The following is a 20,474-nucleotide window of genomic DNA, read 5'->3' as shown; positions in this document are numbered from 1 at the left end:
TTACCCCTCCAGCGCATTACTCCTCCTCCTCCGGCGCATTACTCCTCCTCCAGCGCATTACTCCTCCTCCTCCAGAGCATTACTCCTCCAGCGCATTACTCCTCCTCCTCCGGCGCATTACTCCTCCTCCAGCGCATTACTCCTCCAGCGCATTACTCCTCCTCCTCCGGCGCATTACTCCTCCTCCAGCGCATTACTCCTCCAGCGCATTACTCCTCCTCCTCCAGAGCATTACTCCTCCAGCGCATTACTCCTCCTCCTCCGGCGCATTACTCCTCCTCCGGCGCATTACTCCTCCTCCGGCGCATTACTCCTCCTCCGGCGCATTACTCCTCCTCCGGCGCATTACTCCTCCTCCGGCGCATTACTCCTCCTCCGGCGCATTACTCCTCCTCCGGCGCATTACTCCTCCTCCGGCGCATTACTCCTCCTCCGGCGCATTACTCCTCCTCCGGCGCATTACTCCTCCTCCGGCGCATTACTCCTCCTCCGGCGCATTACTCCTCCTCCGGCGCATTACTCCTCCTCCGGCGCATTACTACTCATTATTCAGGAATTCAGTTGCAACTTTAAAAAAAATCTCAATTCTACAGCTACTTTAAATTGTACTGTTTTACTGTTTTTGCTGTATTTTAATTTACAAAGCAACCTTGGTGAGCAGAAAGGACTTCTCTCAGAAACATCGAAAAAATCTTAATGACCTCTAATGTTTGAACGGTAGTGTATGTACCAATTTGTTCACAATTTACAATTCAACTTCCCATAGTTTAATTAATTCAAATTCCATCTCATGAATTAAAATTTCTTGCAATGTTTCTTTGATGTACTTCTGCATATAGGCCTATGTTTCTACTTCAAATTTAGGAGTTCAATCAGAACCTTAAAAAAAGCTATTTCAATCTCTGGTTGGTTCACAGCCCAATGAAACTGTTTACTGAACCTTCAAAACAAAGAACTCGAAGAACAACTTCGGGAGCCGCTCTGACTGATTCACTTTAATCAGTTTAATCAGTGAAGGATTCATTATACTGATTCAAACCAGTATTTTAATACTCCTTACAATGATTCAGTAAAAACAGCAAAGCCGATAGTGAACTCGTTTGATAAATATTTCTCCAAAGACATCAGAGTTCCCTTCTCACTTCAGCAGTGTGATGCTTTGAGCTCATGAGAGTCATTAGAGGTGCGCGGCACAAAGCCTGATCAACGCCGCAGGACTGAAACAAACGAGTGTGTGTTTGCATCTCACAATCTAACACGGTTATTTCTCCATCACGGCTCGCAGTGCAGCCGTTCCTGACGCTTCAGCCGGTACTCCTTCATTACTGAGAACTAGGGCTGGGCGATAAACGATAACATGAGTTTGATAAATGTTCGATAAAATGTTTATGCGGCAAAGGCAAAACGAAAGAGCGCTAGTCATTTGAAGCGTGGCATATTTTATGATATTATGAATGTAGAGATGTATTAAAAGTATTGAAGGAGGAGTAATGGAATATAATTATGTAATTATATTCCATTACTCCTCCTTCAATATATAATTTTTTTTTGTGATTAAGCTACAGCATTTATGCATTTATACTAAATGTATTTAGACTACTGCTTTCCATACAATTACCTAGAAACTAGGGGTGCAACGGTTCTCGGTAAAAAATCGAACCGTACCATTCTCCTCCCACGGTTCGGCACGCGTGTGGACCGCGGTTAATCTGATGACGCATATATAACATGGTTTGGTGAAGAAAAACAACGCATAAAACACAGTTCCACTAATGTATGGTTCTGAATACGCTCCGCATGCCTTTCACGTGAGAGAATCAACTCTTAGTATGTAAATCTGTTGCTGACATCACCGTTCCTCACGTGTTGGTTGGTGTGTTGCGGACAGTTCATCATGGCAAGCGAAGAAGACAAGCCGCTAATAGAGCCACCATCAGCTTCATATAAGTCTGCTGTCTGGGAACATTTTGGGTTTCCAATACGCTACAGCAGCGATGGTCACAAAAATGTGGACAAAACGGTCACGGTGTATAAAATTTGATGCGAGTGTCGTATGCTCAAGGCAGTACATCTAATACGCAGTCATCACCCGGGTGTTGACGGCTCTCGAGCGCAGGTGAGACCGAAACAGCACACATTGCCTTCAGTGTTTCAATAAGCACTCAGTGCTAATTCGGACACAGAAAAATAACGAATGCGCTGGGTGTTTTTATCGCCAAAGACATGCAGCCCTACTCCGAAGCACAACAGCTGCTCATGCCCTAAAAGTCAAGCAGGAGATGCTAAATATACCTGTTCACAAATTAATACATGACTCCCCAACTCGATGGAATACCATTTATGACATGATGGATAAATATCTGGAGCAGAAGCCTCCTATCTACTCTGCTCTGATGGACAAAAATGTTAAGAAGAATGTCAAGGACATTGCAATGTTGTCTGACAGTGAACTGAAACTAGCAGAGGAAATTATTAATCTGCTTAAACCCCTCGAGACCATCACCACACTCTTGAGCACTGAAACAACTCGCTCTCTGTCAATGGTCCACCCTCTGAAGACAATGATACTAAAATCCATGCAGCCTGTAGATGACGACAGTCCAACCATAAAAGATGCCAAGGCAGCCAACACTCAGGACTTAGAAAGCAGATACACAGATCCTAACCTTCAGGAGTATCTCAACAGAGCGTCATTCCTTGATCCAAGGTTTAAGTCTCTGCCTTACTTGGATGCAGCCTTGTGCTTCAACGACAAAGAGACAAAGACTTTTTAATATCATTGAGGAGGAAGATGTCCTACAAGGCAGAAGACTGCATTGAGACAGATGCAGATCCACTTGTGTGGTGGAAGTTGCATGAGAGCAAGTATCCTCATGTTGCTAAACTTGCAAAACAATACCTGTGTCTCTGCAACATCAGTGCCAAGCGAGAGAGTGTTGTCCACTGAAATCTTTAGCATAATGTCTCAATCCAACTTATGAATGACTTTCTTATGAAACACAAAAGGTATTTTTGTTCAGTCAGTGAAAGTCAATGGGGTCCAAACTGACTTTCATTGTTTCATTGAGATCTTCTCTTCAGCGTCCTGCAGAAAAATGAAACGCATTCCTAGAAGAGAAGCACACAACACTCTTGAAATATTTAAAGGGGTCATGAAATGCATTTTTAAAATTATTTTACGATGTTTCCTGAGGTGCAATTATAAGCTCAGTATGGCTTTTTCATCATAATTTAGATATAAATGGTCATTTTCTCGCCTGATTTTAGCCCTCTGTAGAAAGGGGCGTTCAATGGAAACACCAACTGATGTGATTGGCTAACATCTTTGCATATGAAATGAGCATGACATATGGAACTCTCACGCAAACTTTTACTGCATTTTTACTATAATAGCTGCCAAGGTTAGTTCATAAAGTTACCAAAGTTTTTTTTTAAGTAAAGACTTTCTTTAGCTAACAGCAGTATGGCTCTAGTGACTGATGGACAGACATGAGTTAATCAGAACACGCTTGCTTGATTACACACAGCGATGACGCATGTTAAGGGCGTGTCGAGGGGAAATCGTGATGTCACCATTCTCCTGATTTCAAATCCGGCCATTTCAGAAGAGTAGAAAAGAAGAATGCATATTTTAAACTGGTGAGTTAGTTTGAGTTCTGAAACTTTCAGTAGGTTTTTTTTTTCTATTGTGGAATAACCTCTCGTATGTCTAAACAACAAGAACATTTTGATTCTCCATTTCATGAGCCTTTTAAAGACGCCCGCTGAAACAGTCTGAGAGGAATACTTTAATTACGTTACGGAATAAAACAAATCATTTCATTACTTTGCCGTTCATGAAAAGCACGCAGTTTTGAGTCACTCAACTCAATAATGCTTTCAATAAACCCAATTCAATCTGATTAAGACCACATAAGCCATTTATAAATGCACGGGAACGGGCGACTCAAATGTCTGCAGGATTTCAGTCTCAGAAATCAAAAGGATGGAAGCAGTTTCATCTAATGCCAAACACAAAGCACGAAAGAAAAAAAACTCAATACAATGATACTGATTTCGAGAATCAATGGCAATTGGATTTCACCTCTTTGGAGCCTCTGGCTTCAACCTCTAATGCAGTAATTGAATGATCTGGCATTGAAAGCCAAGTGCTGTTCAATGTCTTTTCGGCAGAAAGATCCTGCATGCTCTCAGCCGCCAAGGCAATTCATCGGTGTAATCCAAGCACGCAGCCGAGAGTTCAATGAATCCGTGTACTGTTTGTTCACCGTCCCTTTAGTTCTCTGAACGGCAGACAAGGGATCGATTGAAGAGCGTGTCGAGCTTTCAGAGCCAAGCTAATTAATCTTCATCTGGATGTAAATTGGTAAAGTGGTTGGGTGGGTTGGTTAGCATTCCCAACAACAAATCTCACTCGATTAGGCTCAAAAACAGAATCTGAGCCAAGACTCTACCAAACTGGGAAAAAAGACCCAATGTGAATGTCAGAATCAAACAGCATCCATTTTACATCCGTAATGGGGCATGTTTCATTAAACTGGATAGTACTGGAGTAAATACTCACACTGAGCCTCACACATGATACATGCACAAAAAAAGGGTTTTATGGTCACAAATTAGGGATCTGTTTCAATTTAACTAAAACAAAAGAACAAATGAGTAATCATGGGAACAAATTCTTAACTCATGCCTATGATATCTTGGTTTTTTTTTTTCCATGACTCAGTACTCTGAAGAAAAATTTACCCAATGCATTTCATTTTTATGTTACATAAAATGTTATGCTATTTTAAATGGACCAAACACTTGGTAAAGTCACTAATAAACAAACATGAAACTCTCGTCTGAACTACTTTGATATTCACCACAGTAATGAGAGACTGATTACCATGCTGTGTGTGTGTAGTCCAAAGAACTGAAAGAATACTATGGTATTACTGTGGTCTATGTCCACAAACCACCATATTTACATGGTACAAGTCCAAACACCAGCATGACATGGTAATATTGGTCATATTAATTCTGCAGTGCAAGTTAAGACTGATTCTTTTGCTGTTATTATTTGGTTATAACTGATGGCGAAACACTCACGCAGGTACAGAGCACAGCTGTTTCTCCAGGGCTCATAATCCATCTCAGTATTTCAAAGCATATCATGAAGACAGACTGTTGTAGTCTAAACACCAGAGCAGACTTTGTGCAAATAAACATGCAATGAAGCTGCAGACCAGACTGAAATCAACACAAGACACACCAGTATAAAACACAAAAGTTCAGGAGGGGGGGGTTATCCACGATAACAATAATGTCTAGTTGTTGACTAGGCATGGGCCGGTATAAAATTGACGGTATGATAACCTTAAGCAAAAATATCACAGTATCATGGTATTGTCTTTACAGCTCTAAAATGTGTTATTTTTAAATCACTGGGTTAAAAAAAACTTTTTTCCGCTGAACACAATATATTTTGTTTTTGAGCAACATACAGAATATTAGAAACAGTAGAATTTGTTTATTTTTTCTTTGATTTGTTTCCTAAACTATCACTTTGTTTTTCAAAACTATCGGTTGATTAATCGGTATCGGCCAGTGCGATCCAACCTAGTTATCGGTAAAATCCACTATCGGTCATCCTCTAAATGAGGATATAAGGGCTGATTTGGGATACAGCCCATGATCTGCAACTAGCCAATCAGTAGCAGGGAGCATAAGAGGGCGGGGCGTTCTCAGTATTGAAGGCATCCGATGTAGTGTAGGATGAGTCATCAATATTACTGCTATTTGAAAAACACTTTTAACATCTAGGTAGAGCTGCATGGTTAATTGTTAAAAGATCGTGATTTCGATTCAAACAACCACGCAATCTAATTTCTAAATGACAACGATTCGCCCGTGTCTATTAAACATTTGAAAAAAATGATACCGGAACATTCAAATCTGCGTTCGCGCTGCCGCTGACACAGACAGCAGACATTTACCATGTTTGGGTAAGAAACAGCTGGATTAAAAACAGAAATACTGAGATTAAAGTTTTTGGTTCAGGTATAAACATTTATATGTCTATGGTAGCGATCATAATAGAGCAAGTCATCTTTTGAAAGTAATTGGCACTTCAAATAACTTTTGTGTCGATTACATTGTTTCACCACTAGGTGGCAACAAGTGACTGTAAAAAAATTTATTTGTCATTGAATCATTCAAGAGATTCGTTCAAAAACACTGATTCACCCAGTAATGAAACAAGAGAAGTATTTATGAGTGAGTCATTGAATCATTCATTCAAACCACTTTTTCATAATTTTAATATTACAAATTGGTGTATTAAAAATATATATTTTAAATACACATATATTAAAACGTTTAATAATTTATTACAATTAATTAAACACTTTTAAATAGACTGCAGCAATTAATATTTTTTTACACATTATTTTTTAGTTCAGGATCGTGGGAGAATCGTGATCTCTATTTGAGACCAAAAAATCATGATTCTCAATTTATCCAGAATCGTGCAGCTCTACATCTAGGACAGCTCATAGACCTGCCTTTAAAGTGAAGGTTGTAAATGCTGTGTAAATGCTTAGCTAACAGTGTGCCCAGACTCCAAACGGCACAAATAAAGCGCTCCAGAGCCGGATGGAGTGATTTAACAGAGGAAAGCCAGCTTTGCATCACGTGGGTTCTTCATCAAAGAAAGCCTCTCCGCGCAGCTCGTCGCGCCCACCTTCCACGTACGTCGGAATTAATTACACCGCGTTTCTTGGCAACCACAATCCCTGTACGAGCGTCACACACAGAGAGCTAGCATTTGAGACGCACCCTTCCCCCTTCAGTCCGATCCAGCAGCGCACAGGAGCCCAGAGTCATTTCCATAGGTCAGCGCTCGGCCCTAACCCCTATCCGCCCATTACCGCCAGGCTTTTGTCCTCCACAGATGTGGTTTTGGGTGTGAGGTTCTCAGATGGACCCCGTCAACCTCCACCTCCCCCACAATGCCTTCTGCTATACGCGTCTTTGTCTGAACATGATAAAGAATCACACTCTTGGTAAGGAAGGATCTGACGGCTCTCCCATATGCGTTCATTCACACCCAAATCACAAAAACACACTTGCATTTTATAGTAGGTTCACACGGAGAATGGATGCGAGTATGGTAAAACGTGTTAAACCGAGCTGAAAATGCTAGAATATTATTAGCAGAAAGCGTTAGTTAATTAACAAACATATGCAAAGCTGTGCAATACACATTTCTGAACCATTAGAGGCACCAAACAGAACTACATCTATCTGTTTGAGTGATTCTAATTGTCAATTATGAGCATTTCTGTTCATCTCAATGAGCTAACGTAGGAATCAGTGACGTCAGAGAGAAAAAAACACAACTCTGATCAGGCTCTCATGAGCTCTCTTTGTTTGTTACTATGAAAGTCAATGGCTACCGTCAACTGTTTGGTTCCCAACATTCTTCAAAATATCTTCTTTTATGTTCAACAGATGAAGAAATGACGTGAGAGTGAGTAAATGATGACAGAATGTTCATTTTTAGGTGATCTGTCCTTTATTTAAATCCATGTGGGACAAATAATTGGGGAGAAATGCTTCAGGGAAGAAGGCCGCTGAAAGTTGGCAACACAAATGCACTCTATAAACGAACACAGGCAGATGCAAGTGTGCGTTTCCAAATAATGCGAGTCTTTCTGAGCATGTATGTTTGACGCAGGCTGCAGTAGGTTAGACCAAACTCCGATGTGAAACAGCTAAACAAAGAAAACCTCCTCACTGAGCAACAGAGAGATGGAGGAACAAGTCCGCTTTATCAATACATTATCTGGTTTATTTAAAAGATGCATTTTGTGAAGAAACAGACGACTCTGACACAGATGCCATATATAATGAACTGACATGTCATTAGCAAAGTATCCACCATTTTTCTAACGAGTCTACTGTGTTTTAGACTGTGTTTGGGGGTGTTCCACTCAAAAAGACCAAACCCAGTCATTTCAGATCATGAGGTTGTGCTACAAATAGTCCTTATCTGTCAGTTTGACTGAATGAGCTGTACATTTTCCTTCATGTTCTGTTTCAGATGTCAGGAGAATAACATCACGCTTGGTATTTCACTATGACATGATTTAACAAGAATATCTAAAGATCTTTTTTCAGTTGCTGCATCTTTTCCTCCTGATTACTTTTATTTTTATTTGTATTTCACTGTAACAGCATGAATAAAGACAACATATACTGCTCACTTGTGGTTTGATTTATGATTTATCACATGAATATTTCACTCAACGCAGTAAGAATCTCTGGTTTTCTCCTCAAATCCTCACGTCTCTTTCCAGGTTTGTTTTCACACGGATGCTTTTAAAAAGTAATAATCTTTCACTTCTGATCACTATTAGCAGTCTGAATGTTTCTATCTGTCAAAATGACAAAAATCAGTGAAATATTATCATTCAGTGTTAATAGTAATGAGCATTTTGGATTCAGGTGACTTATGTTACAGACATACTGTATATTACTACAGTGATATTTACCACGTCTGTAATAGAATCCTGCAGAAGAGTTTTGGGGTTATTAATGTTTTGTTGCAGTGATTTGTTACACTGTTAAATTTCCTTTGAAGTGCGAGCAGAATAATGAACCCTCATTGTGTTCAGTTTTTGAAAATACTTATTGCATTCACAGTGCAAATCTTTCACTGATTGTTTACAGTTTAATGGACGTTACTCTCCTAATTTGTGCAAAAACTAAGCATCATAGGGCATAGGAAAAAGGCAGATATTATAAGAATAGTGAAGAGTCTGATGCATGTACACAAGAAAGATGACAACAATTACTTTAGCATGACTCTGCCAAGCACTGTTTATAAGATGCCAAATCGGACCAAACTGTTGTTTTTACTGACAGTGACCCAGTTCTGAGCGGCTGGCGATCACAGAGGAACGTCGTCCTCCGTTTCCCCGAGACGTCTTGAGCCTGTCGAGGAGCAGTCTGAGTGAGTGTTAGCCCGAGACGGCTTTTCTAGGACACTCCAAAACCCGACAGAAGAGAACGGCCAGTAAAACGCCAAAGACGACGCTTAAACACCAACTTTCCTGGCAGATTTCTCTCTGCCCGAGGCTCTGCTAATTGCAAGCATGTCAGAGCACTTGACGGACTGTTCTTTATAAATACCCGGCGCTCCAGGTTCCTCGGAGGCACGCAGGGATCATAAACCTGCCGACTGGACACGCAGCGTCTCCAAAACGAGCTGCAGGAGGAAGGAGGAGAACGCCGTAAACCCGCCTGGATTCCAGCGCTTCACCGGCACAAAAGCATCAGATTCTGGAGCTCACCGGATGGACACTCGTTCTCTTTCACAGATACAGACTCGTTTGAGCCATTTAAATTGGTTAGTTAACCTGAGAAAGAAAATCCAGCCATTGTTTTCTCATGTCATTACAAATGTAAGACAGATTCTGAAAGTCAGTATTTAAAAACACTGTTCAGTGTTTATCTTTTAAAATGAATATGTGACAGTGTTGAAGTAAATGAGGATGCATGCTGTTGAGCAAAGACAAATAAAGCACCATATTCCAAATCTTCTGATGTTATATGATTGCTTTGTGTTGGGAACAAAACAATAGTTAAAGTGGTTATTTACCAGTTTTGATGTCAGTGACTCAAACTCAACTGGTTGTGGCGCATCTCTTGACCAATCATGAATAAGAGCGTGAGATTTGTGAGCTGCGGTGAAACGGGAAGCTTTTCAGCAGAATAATGACTTTAATTTCGGTCTTTTCCTCACATAAAGCCACTGTATGACTTCAAGAGAAATACTGAATATTTACTGCATGAGTCATATGATTACTGGTCATTTCTGAAGAACAACAGCATCTGTCTCAATACACTTTATTCAACAGTTTGGGGTCTGTAAGAGCATTCAATGTTTCTAAAAGACATCTCTTCTCACCAAGGCTGCATTTGATTACAAATACAGTAAAAACAGTGAAATATTATTACAATGTAAAACAGCTGTTTTCTATGTGAATATCTGTTAAACTGTAATGTATTTCTGTGATGCGCAGCTGTATTTTCAGCATCATTACTCCAGTCTTCAGTGTCACATGATCTTCAGAAATCATTCTAATATGCTGATTTGCTGCTCAACAAACATTTCTGATTATTATCAATGTTGAAAACAGTCGTGCTGCACAATATTTTTGTGGAAACTGTGCTACATTTTATTTTTCAGGATTCACAGATGAATAGAAATTTCAAGAGAGCAGCATTTATTTGAAAAAGAAATCTTTTGTAACCTTATAAATGTCTTTACTGTCAATTTTGATCAATTTAATGAATCCTTGATTATGTATTAATTTTTTCAAAAACTCAAAACTTGTGAAAGGTAGTGTATTTGCCAAGGCTGCATTTGATTACAAATACAGTAAAAACAGTGAAATATTATTACAATGTAAAACAGCTGTTTTCTATGTGAATATCTGTTAAACTGCAATGTATTTCTGTGATGCGCAGCTGTATTTTCTTGTATTTGCCTAATTTCAGTATTTCCATTAGTTAAAGAGGTTTGCAATGACATGAAAATGACTAAATGTTCATTTCTGGATGAACTAATGCTTAAACTGTTGTGTATGCAGGCATTTCTACACATTATGCTGATATGTTGACAGTGCAAGTTGCGAAACGCTTGATTTATGTGCTTTGACAGAGGCCATTAATCATGCCACTATCTCCTATTGCATCCAAACCACAAATCCCTCAGTCTGAACTCTGAACGTCCGTATAATAACATGCTGTGAAGTGATACGGGATTCCTCCGATCGAACACGGGAAGCTGAGAGCGCTGCGGTCTGCGGGGAAGAGCTCGACAAGGCCTCCGTTTCGTCCCAAAGGAAACGTGTTTTGAAAGTCATAAAGTCATAATGACTTGAGATGCTCAAACACGGGAACCCAAGGAGGGCACTTAAGCCGAATTACTTCAGCAAATACAAACAGCAAATGCACCGCATGAGAGCAGCTCTTACGCTTTTTCATAACGTGTCAGTAGTGCAGCGCTTTAATAAAACAGCCTCTCGCACTGATATCAGTTCAAGGCGAGCTCTTCAGAAGATGCAAATGTGCCTGTTATTATCTGTGAATAATGCCAAATTCAACTCCCAGAGACAGACAAAAAGAACGCTGCTTAAAACTAAATCGTCACCCATAAACCGTAGTCTATTACTTAAAAATTGGAGCCTGAAAACTCTATTACTTTGTCACTTTAAGAGCCGCAAGTCAAGTCTAACACAAAGTGCTCCAGATATACCCAAGCCTCGGAGCGTTTTATTTGTTTCCCTGAGCCAGCTATACTTTTAAAAGCCACCATCGCTGCAAAATACTGCTTCTGCCAAAAGCAAGGCACTCACCGCTGGCACTAATGCAACTTCTCAAATTAGTTTTGGTTCTTTAAGCCGGGACAACAGGCGGTTTGGGGTCACAAAAACAATTCAGATTCCCGTCCCAAAGGTAACATTATTGTATGAGCATGCATCAGAACTGGGCTTTAAATCAGCATCTCTGGATGAATCCACAGAGGAGGCCTCATTACATATTAGTCATGCATCCGGAGCCAAACTGACAGAGATGCTCAGGTGATGTGCTTTTAAAGACAGTCCAACAATGCTTTCACTCGATTGTATATTAAGAGGCTACAATCCCATCCATTTCATACACAATTCATCCTGGAAGTGCATGATTTGGTGACACTTGTGAATGTTGATAACCACAAAAATTTGTTTTCTAAAAAAATCAAAAATCTGAGATACAGAGAAGCACTTACATTGGAAGTCAATTCATAAACATTGAAACACTAGATGATGTCACTATGCATGTCATTGCCAATCTGTGCCACCTACTGTAAAACAGCTCAAAATGAAAAGTATCAAAGATAGGTCATGGTAGCTATATTATAGATATTCACTATCCTCATAGAATTTGAATGAAGTCCACACTACAATTTTAACAATAGCGATACAGTGAATCATTTTCAGAACTATTTTTTTTTCCAGCTGATGAACGATAAAACATTGACAGCCAATCAGAATCCATCCTGCTTTAAAGAGCTTGAGCATTTAAAGCGGCAGACAACAAAACTAGAAACAAAAATAATAGGAAGAAGAAGAAACAGAACAATAAAAACTGCTGGCGTGAATTCTAATAGAATTAATATTTGGTGCTTTAAAGTCATGTCAGGAAAATTGTATACAAGTTGATCGCACATGAACGCCACCACAACATTATTTTTTTTACAAATTATGAGAGGAAAACTCAGAGTTTCTGAGTTGTGTGCGTGTCAGTGAGAAAACATGTCAGATGCAATGGATGCAGCGTCTGTATTGATGGTAAATTTGTAGAAATTAATGAACATATATATTTTTTGTCATTTACAATAAAACTAAGTTGCATCTTTTAAAAAAAAAGATAATATTGTACAATTACGATACATACCGATTCAATTTACAGCACCTTCATAAATAAAAAACAAAAAATAAAGCAAAAGGGGCACATTCTTTACTCATCATTTTGTAGAAATAGTTTAAAAATCTTGTTGAATTTTTGTATAAAAAGTGCATTGCCATCTTACTCCGACCAAAGTGACATGAACACACCTGACGCTGTAATTACAATTGTCAACTCGTAAATAAAAATACTAACTTCCCAGGAGAACTCGAACGCACCATTTATTATCTTTAGTTAACGTTCTTGTTGTGGATGGGCCTTTTTTCAATAAGTGCAGAAAAAGTCAGTTGTTTTTGTGGTAATCAACATTATGCCACAAATGCAGACCGAGTTCGATTCCACTGATTAATTTAAGGTGCTTTTTACAATTCATGCATTTACAGTGAACAAGAAACAAAGACTGACATTATTTATTCGTTGATATGCATCTAGTAAACACACAATTGATTGCAAACGCCATTTCATGTTGACTTTAAGTATCACTGCTCTTCTGACATTCATGATTCATACGGTGCCAATAAAGCAACATCCCTGATTTACTGAAGGTGACACAAACTCAAGCCACCTGTCCATAAATGCATGTGACAATAACTGTGCCACAGACAAAGCAGGATTATTCAACTCAACGTGACATGCTCAAACCTGCAGTCATTCCCATCTAAAAGTGCATGTGATGAAACCGATTGAGAAGCAGAACAAACCCACAGGGCATCACAGGTACATTTAAAAATACTTCTACAAAAATGCACTGTGGTGCAAATGGCAATACCATGCCATACACAAAAAAAAGAGAAAAAAAACGTGTTGTCCTAGTGTGACACCCACGCATGCGGTCTAGTTGGTCAGCACACAACGATTTGAGACAGCCACAGTCTACATTCCAGTAGGGGTTCAATCTTCAACTGGCTGGCAGGAGCCGCCACTGACAGGTCACGTGACCTGCCAGTGGTTGGTGGCAGCTGCCAGTGGCAAGTCACGTGACCTGCCAGTGGTTGGTGGCAGCTGCCAGTGGCACAGAGTCATAAAAATATATTCATAATAAAATAGTGTATTTCCTTGCAGGGAGAGTGATAGGGTAGGCGTTCTACTCGCAGATCTACAGCGGCTGCCTGAAGCTGCCAGCCAGCCACTGGCAGGTCACGTGACCTGCCAGAATCAGACTGGCAGCTGCCACCAGCCACTGGCAGGTCACATGACCTGTCAGTGGCGGCTCCTGCCAGCCAGTTGAAGATTGAACCCCCTCTCCTACATTCTTCAGTCTATATACACAAACATCTGACATCATGCTGTTTACTTTACTATTATCATACTTACTACTGCGAGTGAACGATGTCTTCCTCTCTAAACGTGTGTAAACAGTTTATTACAGACAGTTATAAACGCCAGCATATAAATCACTATTCATAAAAATGTTTAAAATCACTATTCTTAAAATGTTTATACGCTATAATAACACAAATGGAGACAAATCCGACAGCCATTACCAGTTAACTAGCTTTATTTTGTTATTTGTAGATTCGTTCGGTTTTCAAACTAAGGAGAACTAGTGAAAACAAGTTAGCCAAACAGCTAACAGCTAATACCGTGCGCAAAAGTCAAACGAGGTGACGAAACACTTTTTAAATACAACAAACGAGGATAAAAACACATTAAAGTTACATTCTGAGAAACAAATCTCACTATGTATAACTTTACAACCGCTAGCAGCATTTAAATCAGTTTTAATAGTTATCTGGACTGTTAGCCCGATCCAGCTAGCTAACGTTATAAACGTAAAAAAACACCGTATATGGCGTATTTTAAGATTATTTGTTTAATAAGTGAGACCAAATACGAAAAATAACTTTTTTAACGGGTAAACACTAAACAGTGAATAAAAAGCTATTTATTTGACTTATTTATCAGAGCAGTCTGTCAAACTGACGATTATTGGGCGAGACCAAAATAAAGTCCGACTAGCTGTAGCGTTTCAAGAGCGAGTCACAACAAACTCATTCACAAACACTTCACTGGTATCATCTGCTTATGAAAGCAGTTTAACAGGTAGTTAAGCCAGTTTCGACTGAAAATATAACACCTCGAGTCAGGGTGTGTGTGTGTGTGTGTGTCACTGTCCTGACGAGCTTATGATCATAAAAACTGATAAGCACAAACACAATCACCTACAATCAGACCGTAAACATCTCCAGCATTAATCACACGTGAATCCTCCACACACACACACACACACTCCGGTTCCGAGCGCAATCAGGTGTGATTTAAAGGATCGTGAATCCTCCAAACACACACACACACACACACACACACACACACACACACTCCGGTTCCGAGCGCAATCAGGTGTGATTTAAAGGACTTTCTCCGCGTTTCTTCTCTTTCGCGACGGAATAAAGGAGCCTGCACTGACAGCATCTCTCTGTCTGTCTCTGATCTGCGCCATCTTTGCAGAAAGACTCTTTGGGGCTGCAGTTGCTTGCAAACAAAGAGCAGCCCCCCTCCTCTGGCGCCAGACGAGCGGCGTTCACTGCAATAACACACACACACTGACGGAGCTGCTCGTACCTTCTGTGTGCTGGATCCTGGCTCCAAAGAACAGGGCTAAAAACACGAGACGACACGGTATAGCATCCATCCTCATCCTCATCCTCCTCATCCTCGGCGCTAGCGCTTCTTCTGCGAGACTCCAGCAGTTGAGTGAGAGAGAAGGGAAGATCAGCGGCGCGGTGATTGGCTGGACGCAGCGCCCCGAGCCCCGCCCACCGGAGTAAACGCGACGCGACGCGTCTGGAGCTCCCACGCGTTCATTGCGTAAGAACACATTCCTGTCCTCCTCTGTCTGAGTGCTTTGGCCACGCTCGCTTCTCCTTCCTTACAATATTATAGAAATATGTCTGAACATGGCAACTGGACATTTAACAAAAACTCCTGACTGGAGTAACAGTTACTGACTAAACTTCACTATGTATATAGGCTACATATAAATATAGTGGTGGCCAAAATTAGTATTTTCAGCAGATAAAATGGTTTTAAGTCAGTTATTTCTATCTTTTGCTGTAGTGTGTCAGTAGGAAATATCAGCTTACATTTCCAAACATTAATTTTTCCATTAATTGTAATAATGCAGTGAGATATATGTTAGTGCTGCACACAGAGATGTGATCTGATCATCATCCGTCTGTCTGGAGTCACATGAAGAAACAGAACAAACTGAGACAGACTCAATCCAGAAGAACTGTGTCTCCGAGACGCTTCGAGAAACCTCCTGCAAAGCTACAGTGCTGCTAAACGATATATTAACAGTATGTATATATAGGTGGATTATAGGTCTTATTTGAGGTGGATCAAATGCAATATTTTATAAAAATAAAATAACATTTACAAGTATGTTTGTATGAAGTGTTTCAGTAGTGAGCAACACGGATAAAAAACATCCAGTTTAATCTGATCAGATGAACACGCTTGATCTGAAATCCTGCATCATCCTCGTTTTGAGCAGTGTGTGACTGTAGAGCACCAGGCAACTTCACAATCTTCACTTTTCATCCCAAGCCGCTATGAAACAGCATCTAAACATACTGAATATACACAGCATGTCTCTCAGTCCACATCGTCTGTGTGTCTCCTCTGCTGTCCCTTATGCATTATTCATCTGAGGGGACAAAACATCTGACCCCATCAAACCCCCAACCCCCAGAGCCTGATGAGGGCCCAGTGCTGGATCAGGCTTAGGGTCTGTAGGGCCGGATTCTGGGGCCCTTCCCCCTCCAGCACACGAGGGCCCGATTCCTCAGAAACTAATGTGATTTAACCCTGCGCTGGACGATCATCCTCCGCCTGTCTGATCATCTGAGAAAACTGTTATTATTATTTTTTTATTTTTTGTTCAGTTTTTATTTAATTTATTAAGTTTTGGTCATTTTGTTAAGTGCATTTATCTTTTTTCATTTTATTATATTTATTTATTTTATTATTATAATGTTACATTTGTTGTTTCTTTATAGCTAATTTCAGTTTTAGTTTTAGTAAACGTATTTCATTTACTTGCTAAGGTAATATTTTAATTAAAGTTTTTCATCTAATATGTATATTTTATATTTCAATTACTATATTTCAATTTTTTTTTACAATTGCTAAACTGTACATTTCCCCCCACATTGGCCTTTATGTCAAAATAATAATTGAAATATACATAATAAGGTGCTATCCTTTATATGTTATAATATCCCTTTGTTGTAAGATGTTTTGCATGGTATAGTCATTTTATTAATTTTTTACATTTTGATTGATTGTGTTAAGTGTTGTGTTTTATTATGTATTATTTTATTGTTTGTTGAAATTAATATTCCTTATATGATTATTTATATTGTTGAATGTATTTGTTCATTGCAGCAAGACATTTTATTAGACATAATAAAGTATATGTCAGTTCAAGACTGAACACCTGAGTGCCACATAATGCAAACATAATATTAGGAAAATAAAAAAAAAAATTTAAAAAAATTATTTAAAAATCAGTAATATTTTGGGATTTATATAGTCAAGAATTTAAAGTTGTAATGCATTTTAAAACTTCCTGCAGTGTTAAAATATGCATATTTTTAAGCGTTGTTGGTGGCAATGGATAATTACACAGGTATATTAATTATGCACGTAGTTGAAGTGATTTGCATGGAATATACATTAACCTGACCTGGTTTTGGCAAAGGATGGGTGTGGTGTTTAACCTTGAGACGTGTTAGAAATGGCCCGTCTGGCGCACACCTCATTTAGAGCCCAAAACGCAGAAACGCTCATTAATTTAAGCTGCAACAGTGTTCTTCTAAAAAAACCTTTCTCTGCTATTAAGCAGTAATGAGGTTAACCATAAGTAGGGCAAACAAAAAATCTCTTCACTTAAGGGAATATTTTGGTCCTCAGAGTAATCCTTCAACAAAGTACATGCTCAAACGAAGATAAGGCCATTTTTGTGCTAATTGGGCAAATAAAAAAGGTACACTGTGTTAGATTATGAACAGCAGCACTGAGATTGAGCAGTGTTAGATTTAAGTAGTATGAGAGACTTTAGAGCTGTACAATCGAATGCATAATTCATATATTGCCTCTTGCCTGTGTCAAAACACAGCCTTTTTAATCTACAGAGATGCAGAGATCAAAAAGATTGGATTTTCATTGACATACAACCTCAAAATCTGAAGGAGATGTGAGTGGTGCTTGTAAAACTCACTGCCACAATGTATCTGTGGTTGCTAGGGTGCTTCTATGTGGTTGCTAAGTGATTGCATACAAGCAAAAATCAGCAGAGTTTATCCTGAAGTCTCTGATATTCTGCTCTCTTTCAGTCTATGGGATACACTCTTAAAAATAAAGCTGCTTAAAAGGTTGTTTACAACGATGCCATAGAAGAACCATTTTTGGTTCCACAAGGAACCATTCAGTCAAAGAACCATCTCTTTCTTACCTTTTTATAATCTGAAGAACCTTCTTTCACCACAAGGTGAAACTGAAAGGTTCTTCAGATGTTAAAGGTTCTTTATGGAACCATCTAGACAAAAAGGTTCTTCTATGGCATCGTGAAGCACCTTTATTTTTAAGAGTGTATTTAGACCAAATTTATCATATGCCAGGGGGAATTGTAGAAGTCTGCTTTCGTGACGAAATAAAGAAGTAGAAAACGTGACTTGGTGTGTGTGTGTGTGTGTGTGCGCGTTTTTGTGACAAATGAGGACATAAATTTGTATAATGACAAGGGTATGAGTGTGTGTGAGTGTGAGTGAGTGAGTGAGTGAGAGTGTGTGTGTGTGTGTGTGTGTGTGTGTGAGTGTGTGAGAGTGAGTGTGTGTGTGTAAATGCGACTTTTTATCTCACAATACAAACTTTTTTCTTGAGTTTACATCTCACAATTCTGTTTTTTTTTCCCACCAAAAAGTAAAAAACAAGTATTGTGACTATTTATTTTTACCCCTCAGAATTATGAGGAAACTAAGTCAAAACTTTGAGATAAAAGTGGCAATTACCTGTTTTATTTATTTGATTTTTATTTTGGTATGGAAATGGGCTTCCATAGAAAGTTATGTCTAACCACTTAGAGAAGTAAAAAGTATTTTATTATGAGATTAAACTCTCAATTTTATTCACCCGTGACGTAAATTTACAGGTTATTTTGTTCATAAAACAGACGTGTGCTGCATTAAACTGTAAGCAGTGGCTGGTTCAATCTTTATAATTGACCTTCCTTTAAGAGAAACGATGGTTGTTTCTTCACAGCAGAAAGCACCGGCGCGCTCCTGATTTAGCAGTGCAGGAAAAACATTTAGCAGATGCTGAATCATATTTCCTGTTTCATAAGTGTCTCCAATGGTGTGTGTTCTGCTTATTATGGGATGTTTGGCTGCTGGTTGATGAGGAGTCCTGAGGAAACGTCTGGATGACTTCACTCACACTCCAGTGACCAGACAGAACGTGCATTCATACAAAGAAGCCAGAAATCTTGAATTTAGTCCCTTTATCCTAGCGGAGGAACTTCTGTTTTTTCGAGGCTCTTCATGCTGATGTGTGAATGAGGACTGTCTCCTCGAGTCTCGCTCGTCTGCTACACACTCACACTCCCTCGCGTCTCACGGGTTACCGACGGTCACACACCGTTTATCCTTAATTAGCGTTATTTAAGTCTTTCTAAAACACGCTCTCATCTGGGCATTCGTGTCTGAGGGAGGAGAGTTGTGTTGAGACGAGAGAGATGAACACATTCACACTGCCCCTGCGTTGACTTAGACTTTAATTATTTTTTACCACAGTTTGCTCAGGATAAAAGTACTAAACTGTTACGTGTAACTCGTTCGTGATACAGATGTGAATGATACCACAAACAGTGTGAGGAAAGACAGCTAGAAAGCTTTCCTTTAAAGGAATAGTTTATCTGAAAATGAAAGTTTGCAGTAAATGTGCTCACCCTCAGGTCATCCGAGATCAGGATGAGTTTGTTTCTTCATCAGGTTTGTAGAAATGTAGCACTGCATCAGTGTCTCATCAATGGATGCTCTGCAGTGAATGGGTGCCGTCAGAATGAGAGTCCAAACAGCTGATAAAAACATCACAATAATCCACAAGTAATCCACAGCACTCCAGTCCATCAGTTAACATCTGGAGAAGACAAAAGCTGAAACTAATCCAGTATTAAGACGCTATTAACTCGATCTTCCAGTGAAGCATCAGTCTTCTCTCTGGTTACATGTGCAGGACGTCTTCAATCATTTAGTGCTGTTAAACTCCGCCCCTTCGAGCTCTGAGTGCCACACCCACATCTCAACATCCAATCAACAACTGAACCAAACCCCGCCCTACATTTACAATATAGAAGAAAAGATCCTTCATTTCATGGTGACTTTGAGTATATTATGGATTATGGAATCAATGTATTTTAGCTGGAAGCAACGGTTTGAAGTTAAAACATTTTAAAGATGGATTTGTTTATTCCCAAGGCCCTCCCGGTGCTCAGGTGACAGTGGCAGACCTCTCTTTAAGTGTTAATGGGACGTCACCAGCTGTCCGCACAGGTAGATCCAGAGCCCCGCTCCGAACCATCTGTGCATCCTCCATCATTACTGCCTCCGAACAGAGAACAGAGAACAGAGAGAGAGAGAGAGAGAGAGAGAGAGGTTTTTATCAGCTGTTTGGACTCTCATTCTGACGGCACCCATTCACTGCAGAGCATCCATTGCTGAGACACTGATGCAATGCTACATTTCTACAAACCTGATGAAGAAACAAACTCATCTACATCTCGGATGGCCTGAGGATGAGCACATTATCATTTCTGGGTGAACTATTCCTTTAAGTTGGCATGAAATGAAAATTCACAGTATCTACTTTCTAAACGTATCTTATAGATCTTATTGTGAACAATTCATCCATGTACGTTTTTTTTTTTTTTTTTTTTAAAAAATGGGGTTTAAGACAAATTATAAATAAATGTG

General features: G+C 39.5%; 1 protein-coding gene across 2 annotated transcripts in view; it reads right to left on the bottom strand.

The window, feature by feature from the left end:
- The window catches only part of tgfbr1b (transforming growth factor, beta receptor 1 b), a 54,905-nt gene extending 39,717 nt beyond the window's left edge, over positions 1 to 15,188 (bottom strand). For both annotated transcript variants that reach the window (XM_016574607.1, XM_016574608.1), the window contains exon 1: positions 15,064 to 15,188. In XM_016574607.1, the coding sequence (XP_016430093.1) occupies positions 15,064 to 15,154 (91 nt within the window). In that variant the 5' untranslated portion in view covers positions 15,155 to 15,188. The remainder of the gene's footprint in view (positions 1 to 15,063) is intronic.
- Positions 15,189 to 20,474: the final 5,286 nt, after the last annotated feature.

Source organism: Sinocyclocheilus rhinocerous, unplaced genomic scaffold (genome assembly GCF_001515625.1).
Source record: "Sinocyclocheilus rhinocerous isolate Xijiao unplaced genomic scaffold, SAMN03320098_v1.1 scaffold1464, whole genome shotgun sequence".
NCBI classification, from domain to species: domain Eukaryota; kingdom Metazoa; phylum Chordata; class Actinopteri; order Cypriniformes; family Cyprinidae; genus Sinocyclocheilus; species Sinocyclocheilus rhinocerous.
The sequence above is the reverse complement of the archived record's forward strand: the minus strand, read 5'-3'. Positions and strand labels throughout refer to the sequence as shown.